The 12,391-nt window shown below is 39.0% G+C and overlaps 1 protein-coding gene across 1 annotated transcript in view; it reads right to left on the bottom strand.

Moving 5' to 3' along the window:
- Nucleotides 1-12,391, bottom strand: part of LOC136392699 (phosphatidylinositol 4-phosphate 3-kinase C2 domain-containing subunit alpha-like) — an 85,047-nt gene that overhangs the window by 23,461 nt on the left and 49,195 nt on the right. The window contains 3 exon segments of the mRNA XM_066365152.1: nt 1,991-2,102; nt 3,035-3,155; nt 5,317-5,477. Of these exon segments, the coding sequence (XP_066221249.1) occupies nt 1,991-2,102; nt 3,035-3,155; nt 5,317-5,477 (394 nt within the window).

Here is a 12,391-nt window from a genome sequence, read left to right as displayed (position 1 = left end):
TTTTATGTCGAGATTCTGATAACTCCCAAAGCAAAAACTACTTCTGTTCTATATACAGAGACTAGAAGCTAAAAATTCTTTTAAAAATGGCTGGCAGACAAATGAAGGTGGGGTGGGAAAAGATAGAAAAGTGATTATTTGAATTTCTGCATTTTCTTCTAATAATAATCAAGTTTCTCTCCACCTTACCCCCAATAAATGAGGTTTCTGGTCTTTCTCCTACCATAAATCCTTCCTATGAAAATACACTCAAAAACATCACTCCTTAGGAAATCAAAAAGAGGAGTTACTAATAATTGCTAAAATGTAATGAATTCTGTGAAACAATTTACTACACTGAAATTGAAATAAACTCTAGCTAACATAGCAGGAAAACTGAAGAAAATAAAAACTATAAAAAGTAGAAATGGGCCCTGGCCAGTTGGCTCAGTGATAGAGCGTCGGCCTGGCGTGCAGGAGTCCTGGGTTCGATCCCCGGGAAGGGCACGCAGGAGAGGCACCCATCTGCTTCTCCACCCCTCCCCCTCTCCTTCCTCTCTCTCTCTCTCTTCCCCTCCCGCAGCCAAGGCTCCATCGGAGCAAAGTTGGCCCAGGCGCTGAGGATGGCTCTATGGTCTCTGCCTCAGGCACTAGAATGGCTCTGGTTGCAATAGAGTAACACCTCAGATGGGCAGAGCATCGCCCCCTGGTGGGCATGCCGGGTGAATCCCGGTTGGGCGCATGCAGGAGTCTGTCTGACTGCCACTCCATTTCCAGCTTCAGAAAAATACAAAAATAAATTTAAAAAAAAAAGTAGAAATGATGGCTGTTTTCCCATCCCAAATTCTACCAAATGAATAATTCTCATTAGAGATTAAAATTCATCACGTCAGACCTGGACGGCTGGCTCAGTGATAGAGCGTCAGCCTGGTGTGCAGGAGTCCCAGGTTCGATCCCCGGCTAGGGCACACAGGAGAGGTGCCCATCTGCTTCTCCACCCCTCCCCCTCTCCTTCCTCTCTCTCTCTCTCTTCCCCTCCCGAAGCCAAGGCTCCATTGGAGCAAAGTTGGCCTGGGCGCTGAGGCTGGCTTCATGGCCTCTGCCACAGGCGCTAGAATGGCTCCGGTTGCAACAGAGCAATGCCCCAGATGGGCAAAGCATCGCCCCCTAGTGGGCATGCCAGGTGGATCCCGGTCAGGTGCATACAAGAGTCTGTCGCTCTGACTCCCCACTTCTCACTTCAGAAAAATACAAAAGAAATAATAAATAAAATTAAATTCATCACATATACAGTAATAAAATGGCCTAATTTCCTGCATGCTATTTTGCTTTAACCTCTAAAGAAACTACTGTACTTTTGAAAACACAGAATTGGTTTTCATTAGTGAAAAATAATGTATTTTTCTCAGTTTGGTACAAAGGTCAATGTGGGTCTTTTTCCCCCAAAAAAACATATTTAGTATTCAAAATCTTTCCTTCTTTCTCATTTCTCCTTGACTAGACCCTGACATTCTCATTCTTGTGCAAGACTATTACAAATCAAAATTTTAATTCTTGCACTTTGATTTTCAAATAGGCCTCCATGTCTGAGTACATGCTACCTAAGCCTCAATGATTAAAAATCTCCCTGCATAGCCTAACCAGTGGTAGTGCAGTGGACAGAGCACTGACCTGTAATGCTGAGCTCCCAGGTTTGAAACCCTGAGGTCACTGGCTTGAGTATGGGGCACTGGCTCGGCTGGAGGCCCCCATTCAAAGCACGTATGAGAAGCAGTCAATGAACAACCAAAGTGGCACAATTACGAGTTGATGCTTCTCATCTCTCTCCCTACCACCCCATCAAATAAATAAATAAATAAATAAATAAATAAATAAATCCCTGCTGAGACAGAGTTCATCATTTCCAGTCCAACCCAGAAATCTTGGGAGAATAAACAAATTGCAAATTGGTTTTTTAGAGGAATTATTCCAATTTATTCAAATGCAATTCAGTTATAAGGTAAACACTTACTGTTCGAGCCAGATTCTGGCACATCGCACTTAAGGTCAAAAGTTGTAGTTTAATCTCTGTGTCCCATTTTCGACAGTTTTGAATATGTTCATGACTTCCAAGGCAATGATTACTGTTAAAATATATTAATTATTCATCAATGTTATTTTCTTCAAACTAGAAAGTATAGAGGTGAGAGTAAAATATTGTATCTGCATCAGAAATGGAAGAAAATGGCAAAAGAGATAGTTTTTTAACCAAGTGTGAGCATTTAAGTAGAGGAATAATTTTACATAAGAGTCAAAACAAAGAAGAAAGAAGATAAAGAAGAAAACATGAAAAATAACGACAACACAATTTTAGTAGTCTATGAGAATAAAATCTGTAGTATACCTAGACTAAATGCTAGATATAATACTTACCTGATTCAGTAGAAGTCATATAATAATCATTTCAGGTAACTAAAAGGAAATCACAGTTGGCCACTGTGTAAAACTGTATGTGCTACACAAGGAAAATAGCCTATAATGTGACTATTAACTCTTTGCAGAAAGAAAAAAAAATATCCTTAAATTCACTTATCAACCAATTGCCCACCATTCTTCCCATCTGAGAATATAAGCTTTTTAAAGGATATACCAAGTCTTAATTATCTCTGAAATCCCTCCACTGTTTTAAACATGATTTAGTAGACAAAATATATCTCAATACAAGTTTATTGATACAATGAATAAATTCATTAGGACTCAATGTGTTTTTGGATTACAATTTGAACTTGAAATTTTTCTAATTTTAGCTGTTAAGCCCTGGCCAAATAGCTGCATTGGCTGGAGCATCATTTGGATATACAGAGGTTGCCAGTTTCATCCCCAGTCAAGGCACATACAGAAACAGACTGATGTTTCTGTCTATCTGTTTCTCTCCCTCTCTCTCTCTCTTTCTCTTCCTTCCTCTCTCTCTAAAATCAAATAAATTTTTAAATCAAGAAAATGCTTCAAAGAAAATAAATCTGTTAAAAATGAAATTTCCAAAGATGTTGCTCAGTAGTTAAATGAACAAACTTACTTCTGCAGCACTTCCTCTTGACCACAGACTTTCAAAACATAGCTGCCAACATCTACTTCATTTAAGTCATCATGTACCCAGCAAAGGGCTTGCATTATAATGATTTCTACAGTAGAACTCACTGTAAAAGAATTAAGTCATCATTTTCATTTTGTTCAGTTAACTCTTAAGTATATATTTATTCAGACTGTATTTCTTATAATCTAAGACAGTACTTACTGTTCAATAAAAATATAATGCAGGTCACATGTATAATGGTATTTTTTAAAAATACCATTTCAACATATAAACAGGATATCAAAATTACTGAGGAGATATCTTATATTCTCTTCAAACTAAATCCTTGAAAATTTATATTTTATATTATAGCACATCTCAACTATATTAGTCACATTTCAGGGCTCAATAGCCACATGTGGCAAGTGGTTATTAGACAGGGAAGATCTAAGCTAAAAAAGCCACCTCCTTATCATAGACACTTCCAAAAAGGATGACACTTAGCACTATCTAGCAAACAATGATTTAAACCACATCATATAAGGAAAAAGAATCACCACTTTAAATGTTTGACATTGGCCTGGTAAATTTTCTAATAAAGGATAAAAATCTAGCAACTAGGAAGTTTTTTCAATTATCATTCTTGGTAATGGCTGGATACTAAGATTCCAACACATTAAAAACTAAGGTAACCTTTAAAGTAAATTATTTTTTGTAAAGTAACTTATTTCTATACTTCAAGCCCCTATGTGCAATTTAGAAGATACTGATTACATTCAAACTTCATGAAATTAACAGCTTGGTAAAAAAGGCCATAAAACCTCTAATTCAAAGGCTACATTTCTGAATATTCAAAATAATGATAACATTTATAAACCATTTGTACCATAATACGGTTACAATTCTTAACAGAGATGTACATGATAACTGTGCACATTTATGAAGAAGCAAACAATAGGCATTTGAAATATTCTTTAAACAATCAGATCTTACTATATAGCAAGTCAAAATTTGACACAAATTAAAACATTTGCTACCACTGTCTAAGCATCGATATTATGCTTATTTCAATCAAGGGGCCTATTGTATTTTTTTCTTCAACTGTAGTATTAATTCTTACTTCATACTTAGATTTAAGTGATTCTTCAAACCAATATGTGAGGTCTATTTAAACAGAATAATAATTCTTTTAGAAACTAAAAATACAAAAAGACTGTTTATAGTTGGCTAACATTTTTGTTGCAAATATTTTTTCAAAGGGCCTTGAAAAATACAAAGCCACAAAGAAAGTATACAAATATTAGACATATTACTAGCCATAACCACTAAAGAAAAAAATGGCATGATTTTTAGGCAGAAGTACAGTAGAAATACAGGATCTTATTCTGCTGTTGGAATACCATTAAAATAATACACATTGTGACCAAAGCAATAAATATAAAAGAAAATAGTTTTTAGAACTATAACAAAGTATTTCCTACAGACTTGGGGATAATTTCAAGAAAGGATACCCACATCAAATTTCAAAGGAAGACTTAGAACCAAGGGAGAAATATCTGCTCCTTATAGTAGCAATTTTCAGCAGGTATGCAGCAAGAATGTTTAAAACATGCAATACCTTACTATTTAGTCAGGGGCATCAACTTCTTTTCACTTCAATTGTCAAATAAAAAAAATGACAGCAGCCAATACAACAACAGCCATCTGGTGTGAATGAATCAAAATATCTATTTTATTTTGTCAGATTGGCAAAAAGATGTATTTTCTTTCATGTGCCGCAGAATTTTAGTATTAGTTTATGTATGCCATGAGATGGAAAAGGTTGAAAACTGCTGCCTTAGAACTTAGCAAGATAACTGGAATTTCAATTTTACTGACAGCTTTTTATAAACAAGCATTCTTCCTCTCATAAAACAAAACAAACAAAAAAAGGAATAAGGAATCGGTCTTTCTATTTAATTAGCTATTTATTAGACTTTTTATCTAATGCTTTGGTGCCTTGGCCAAGATTCACTGATTAATCTAAGTTACTCAGCATTTTTCAGAGAACTATGTACAGTTGTTATAAATGTAAACTATTTTCCCACTGGCGCTAACCAGGAAAGTATCCATATACAGTGCCACATTTTTGAAAAGAACAACTAATGATTATTAAGTATTTTACCACACATGAATTTTTCCAAAAGAACACTAAGAGGTGGTTTATTAAGAGAATAATTATTAACATTTTAAACATTTTCTCTCTATCAGAGCAAAACAGGATGACTGGGGAACTACAAACCTACCATCACATGTAAAAGTAACTGGCAGTTGAAATCCTTCAATTTCAATGGAGACCTTCACACTAGCATTTTCTCCACATATGTTTCTTTGCACCGTGACTGGACTTAACAAATAGCCTGGATTTGTGCAGCGATCGGTATATGGAAAGTTGGTCTTCAATCTGTTCACAAGAAATAAAAAATTAAGCTTTTTTTTTTTTTTTTTTACAGAGACAGAGAGAGAGTCAGAGAGAGGGATAGACAGGGACAGACAGACAGGAATGGAGAGAGATAAGAAGCATCAATCATCAGTTTTTCGCTGCAACACCTTAGTTGTTCACTGATTGCTTTCTCATATGTGCCTTGACTGCGGGCCTTCAGCAGACCGAGGAATCCCTTGCTGGAGCCAGCGACCTTGGGTCCAAGCTGGTGAGCTTTTTGCTCAAGCCAGGTGAGCCTGCGCTCAAGCTGGCGATCTCGGGGTCTCGAACCTGTGTCCTTGGCATCCCAGTCCGACGCTCTATCCACTGTGCTACCGCCTGGTCAGGCTAAACTCTTTTTTTAAAAGCTGCACTTATTTGAACTCTGAACAAGGCTTTGCATGCTTCCAGCCATTCAATTCTGTCCTTTGTTCAATTTTAGAGCAGCTCATTAGAACTGCAATGAATGGACCCTTGTCAAAACTCCAAATACCAGTATTTGCCTTTTTAAATAAAAGGTATCCAAGTAAAGAGATTAAGTACTGCCAGGATATCTTTGGTAGCATTATCAACATTAATCAAACACATACTGGACACATGGCATTAAAAGAGATGCTCTTCTTCACATTCTTTTGCAACACAGTATAATTACACAAAGTGGTACATTTTTAACAAATCACTGATAATGCAGGCAATGTAGCCCTAAAATTGTCCTTTAAAAATCTTTTTTTTCTAAGGTCCAGTTTCCTACACATTGTTTCTGGTTGTTACACAATGATTTAAGGGGGAAAAAGTTCCTAGCCTGACCTGATAGCTCAGTTGGTTTAGAGTTGTTCCAATATGCCAAGGTTGAAGGTTTAATCCCCAGTAAGGACACAATAATCAACCAATAAATGTGTAAATAAGCAGAACAACAAACTGATGTTTGTCTCTCTCTCTCTCATTCTCTCAAACCAATAAAATAATAAAATAAAACATAGAGAATGGGTTTTTATAATGTTATGAAGCCTTTATTCCCTCAAAGTGATTTTTAAAACTTAGGGAATGTTGGGGAGGGAGGGGCACAAAGAAAACCAGTTAGAAGGTGACGGAAGACAATTTTATCAATGTCACCCCATCAAAATTAATCAAAAAAAAAAAAAAAAAAAAAGAATGTGTCTCACGGCTAATTCAGGCAGTTAGAAGAATAGTATAAGGATGCTAATTCTGCTTCTCAGGCCACATCCTGCAAAAGGGGCCCCAAGAAAATTGGTGATTAGGCTCCTCTGATTTTGCCAATTGGATTTAAAAAAAAATAGGTCAGGAATGCCCTGAAATGGAACTAACAATACATGAGCATAAATTTAAAGGACTTTTAGATACTGGAGCTGATGTATCTGTTATTGCTAAGCTACATTGGCCTCCTTCCTGGCCTACTCATGCAGCAGCCACAGAATTACAAGGTATAGAGCAGAGTAAATCCCCTCAACAAAGTTCTAGTTTTCTACATTGGGAAGATTAAGAAGGTCATTCTGGATTTTTTATGTGCTTCCTGGATGGCCAGTTAATTTGTGAGGTAGAGATGTTTTGAAAAATATGGAGCATTGCTTGTCAGTCCTAATGGTCTTAGTCCAGTACTCAGATGCTTGATCTGGGATTTTTGCCCACCAAGGGACTAGAGAAAGAACAGCGAGAATTCTCACCCCATAGAAGTGACACCTAATACCAGAATGGGTGTGGATTAGGATATCAAAATTTAGCATAAGGGGCCTGGTAGCTCCTGTTATCTCAATAATGCATTGTGCAGACCCAATTATTTGGAAATCAGATAATCCTGTATGGGTACACCAATGGCCCCTTTCTCAGGAGAAACTTAGGGCAGCGCTCAAATGGTACAAGAGCAGCTACAGCTGGGGCACATTGAACCATCTAATAGCCCATGGAATACACTTCCATATTTGATATTGTTGCCTCTTGATTATCAAGGGGCATAGCGAACCCTTACAGCTTAAAGGTTTGAGCCTCAAAATTATTGTTGTTCCTTTTTTCAAAGGATCAACAACAATGGCTCTGGAAACTTCCACTAAATGGCAAATCACTCTTGCAAATCAATGGACAACTTTATACTGAAACTCTGTCAACTTAAAATCAGCTCAAAGTCTAGAATTATATGCCATTTATCATGGCCTTTTCAGCATTTGCCATATTCCCCCCTTTTATCTATATCAGATAGCAAATATTTATTTATGGTGTTTCCACAATAAAGACTGCTCTCTTAGGGGACCAAATGCTGATTAACTATTTCAGCAGTTCCTCCTTCTTCAAAGACTTATATGTCAAACACAGAGCTCCATGCTTTTTATAGGACATACTCGAGCTCACTCCACTTGCTCCCTGGAGCTTTAGGCACAAGGGATGCCCCTTTTTTCTTTTCTTTCTCTCTCCTTTTTTTTTTTGCATTTTTTCTGAAGTGCAAAAAAAAAAAGAAATGGGGAGGCGTCAGACAGACCTCCCGCATGCGCTCCAACACGGATCCACCAGTACGCCTACCAGGGGGGAATGCCTCTGCCCATCTGGGGTGTTGCCTGTTGCAACCAGAGCCATTCTAGTGCCTGAGGCAGAGGCCACAGAGCCATCCTCAGCGCCCGGGCCAACTTTGCTCCAATGGAGCCTTGGCTGCAGGAGGAGAAAGAGAGAGACAGAGAGGAAGGAGAAGGGGAGGGTGGAGAAGCAGATGGGTGCTTCTCCTGTGTGCCCTGGCCGGGAATTGAACCGGGACCCCTGAACGCCAGGCCAACGCTCTACCACTGAGCCCAACTGGCCAGGGCCTAGGAAATGCCCTTTGATGATCAATTTACCCAAAAGAAAACTATTTGTAGCAACCATGGACAGGATAGAGCATTCAGTCCTCATACTATTCATCACCAGAACGCTGCAGCCCTATGTAAACAGTTTTAACTTTCTCGGGAAGGCAGCACGGCAGATTGGGAAGGATCTCTGTCCAAGGGGTCCTATACTACAATCTGTCCCTTCATTTGGAGTTAACCCTCAAGGACCCCTTACCAGGACAACTTTGGCAAAGATCTTACTCATATACCATCATTTTGGCAAACAGTCCTATGTCCAGCTTATAGTGGATACATATCTGGATTTATAGTAACCTCTGTCAAAACAGGAGAGGCTGCTAAGCATGATATAGGCTCATTGTCTGTATGCATTGTTCTATTATTGGATTTCCTAAACTGGTTAAACTGACAATGCTCCTGCATATGGAGCAAAAGCATTTACTGTATTTTGTCAAACCTTTCGAATTATGTGTATTTCTTACAATCTTTAAAGTTAAGGTATTATTAAAGTGTACCCAACAAATATTTTAAGGTCAATTTAAAAAAATTTAAAAGGGGGGAGTCATATCCTGGAACTCCTACGGGTCTACCATATCATGCTTTTTACTTAAAAACATTTTAAATTTCTTTTGAATGCTGATGAACAAATCTTTTTCTCCTGCAAACTACTACCTTCTTTATTTGATCCAGCTAATAACACTGTTTTGTCTTTTTCCAAATAGCTCTAGATATATGGAAAAGATTTATATAGGCAGATGGGGATCCTCAAATCCCTCAGCAAGATCTTCTGAGCATGGCTTTTAAGATACCAAGAGGCAGATAAAGCCCAATAGAGATCAGGGGAACTACCAGCTTTTAGGATACGCCCTTAAAGGCTCCAATGCCCTAAAGGGATCTCATAGGATGCCATCTGGGTCCTGCTTCAATAATGGAAAGGAAGGTCATTGAGCTAAAGCCTGCCAGACTTACATGCCTCTGCCGTGAGGAAACAGGGACACTAGAAGGTAGGCTTCCTCCTTGCTCCTCTAAGGGAGGGTTCAGACTCTTCCAGCCCTGCTCCAGCCACCTATGACCTAACCTTGCCCAGAATGCTGGGGTTTGCCACTGAAGGCTGAAGGTGCCCAGGGCCGTTGGCCCCATCTACGACACTGTGGACAAGCCTAGGGTATTTCTTCCAAGAAGCAGGTAAACTGATCTCATTTGCACAAGGGCCACTTAACTATGACTTGCCTCAATAGTCAGGTTTTTTATTCTTCCCTCGAAGATCTCTGTTGTGGGTGTTGATAGTCCTATTTTCTGCTGCTTTGTTTAATATATAGTGTTTCCTTTATTCCTCCTACCTCAATGCCCTGCTCATATGTCAGGCTGGAACCTACTCCTAATTTAGAGCTCTATTTCCTCCTTTTGCCAACTTCTATTACGAATCTACCTTTGCCACCCAGCTTAGTATATCCCAAGGTTCTCTTTACCAAGCCACAGTCACAGAGCTCCAGGGAAAAGCAACCTGGTCTCATCCTCCAGGCAGAGGAGAACAGAAGCTCCATCTCCACACATGCTGCAGGTGGCTTTTCCAGTCTACCTGAATCATTACCAGCTAGAAGCAGCGGTCATTGGGACTTGGAGGTGAGCTGCAAAGTATAGAATTGTGACAATTCCAGTGCCATGCGTACTTTTCCTGGAGGTGGATTTTTCCTGGACTCCTGCTCCTTAGGACAGCTCCTAACAGACTGAACTAGGGTTGGGTTGCATTTTTCAGGGATTTGGCATGGTGTTGGGGCCAACTTGGACTTGGTGAACATGTTAAGGACACTACTCTTTTATGGATTCTTGCTGTATTGGCCAAGAGTTTGCTTAAAGGCTTTAATCACTGTAAAAAAAAAAAAATAGAAGACTGGATAAAGAAGATGTGGCACATATACACCATGGTATACTATTCAGCCATAAGAAATGATGACATCGGATCACTTACAAGAAAATAGTGGGATCTTGATAACATTATACGGAGGTGAAATAAGTAAATCAGAAAAAAACAAGAACTGCAGGATTCCATACATTGGTGGGACATAAAAACGAGACTAAGAGACATGGACAAGAAAGTGGTGGTTACAGGGGGTGGGGGGAGGGAAGGAAGGAGAGGGGGGAGGAGGAAGGGGAGAGGGACAAAGAAAACTAGATAGAAGGTGATGGAGGACAATCTGACTTTGGGTGATGTACCGGTATGCAACAGAATTTAATGACAAGATAACCTAGACATGTTTTCTTTAAATATATGTACCCTGATTTATTGATGTCACCCCATTAAAATTAATAAAAATTTATGTATATAAAAAAAAAAACTTAGAGAATGTTAAGAATTGCCTGTGAAGTACTTAGAGTATTCATAGGTATTCAGAGGAGCAATATAATTTAAATTTAAATAAATAAGCATGGTGTATGGCTCATCTCCAGAGAGCACTTCTGTTATTAGAAGACAAGGGAGGACCTGATGCCTTCTTTAAACTCATGGGCTTTCTTTAACTTTTTTCTAGAGGTTAGAAGACAAGTTCCATCTTCGCATCTGCTTTTCATAGGACTATAAATGAAATGAATACTGAAAGTAGTCACAGAGCTACTTCTACAGAGTATTTCTTCTTTAAAAATTAAAATAATAAAGTCACAGGAATAGAATAAAACAGTCTGAGTTGACAGAAAGGTTCTGGAGAGGTAGCAAGTTTAACAGTTTGTGCAAAGTCTCTAGAACTGAGTTAAAATCCTGATTTTACAACTTCCTAGCTGTATGATCTTAGTCAAGTTATTGAATCTCCTATTTTGCTTCCGTTTTCTCCTCTATAAACTGAGGATTATACTATTTCTAACCTTGTAGGGTTGTTGTGAGAATTAATGTGAATTAAGTACTAAAGCACTCAGGCCTAGAGACATGGTAAGTGCTACAAGCATCTTGTCGAATGAGTAAATCTGGTTTCTGCATTGTGATCCTAAGCGCCACAAAGGATCCACCATTAAGAAGAAATCTAATTGCCTGACCAAGTAGTGATGCAGTGGATAGAGTGTTGGCCTGGGATGCTGAGGACCTAGGTTCAAAACCCCAAGGTTGCCAGCTTGAGCATGGGATCATAGACATGACCCCATGGTTGCTGGCTTGAGGTCAAGATCATTGGCTTGAGCAAGGGTCACTGGCTCGTTTGGAGTCCCTTGGTCAAGGCACATATGAGAAAGCAATCAAAGAACAATTAAGGCACCACAACTATGAGCTGATGCTTCTCATCTCTCTCCCTTCCTGTCTGTCCCTGTCTTTAAAAAAAAAAATGTAATTGAAATAAAGATAATATTAAGTAATAAAATTAAATTAATATTGGAAATGCACCCTTAGATGCAGATGTGGACACATTATCCTACGATATCTGACTGGCTAACAAGCTTATCCCTTTTTAACACAATGACAAGATCTTCATAGAGCTCAGCCTAATATTCTTATTGTTTTACACATACTTGGTATTCTCTTGTTTTGTACGGTATGACTAAGATATTCACAGCAAATCATTAAATTAACTGATATATAAAATGTTACAGAATTTTGTCTACATTTAGCAAACTTTCAATTTTCAGGAACCTTTCTTTTTTTTGTATTTTTTTTTTAAGTTGGAAATGGGGAGGCAGTCAAACAGACTCCTGCATGTGCCCGACCAGGATCCACCTGGCATACTCACCAGGGGCGATGCTCCGCCCATCTGGGGCGTCGCTCTGTTGCAACCAGAGCCATTCTAGCGCCTGAGGCAGAGGCCACAGAGCCATCCTCAGCGCCCGGGCCAACTTTGCTCCAATGGAGCCTTGGCTGCGGGAGGGGGAAGAGAGAGACAGAGAGGAAGGAGAGGGGGAGGGGTGGAGAAGCAGATGGGCGCTTCTCCTGTGTGCCCTGGCTGGGAATCGAACCCAGGACTCCTGCACACCAGGCTGACGCTCTACCACTGAGCCAACCAGCCAGGGCCAGGAACCTTTTTTAAGGATGATGAAAGGAAAACCAGAAATTCCTGATGATAGCTCAAAAAACAAAAATTTATTAGATAAAAATTCCAG

Source organism: Saccopteryx leptura, chromosome 1, assembly GCF_036850995.1.
Source record: "Saccopteryx leptura isolate mSacLep1 chromosome 1, mSacLep1_pri_phased_curated, whole genome shotgun sequence".
Lineage (NCBI taxonomy): Eukaryota > Metazoa > Chordata > Mammalia > Chiroptera > Emballonuridae > Saccopteryx > Saccopteryx leptura.
Note: the sequence above shows the minus strand (reverse complement) of the source record. Positions and strands in the feature narration are given on the sequence as shown.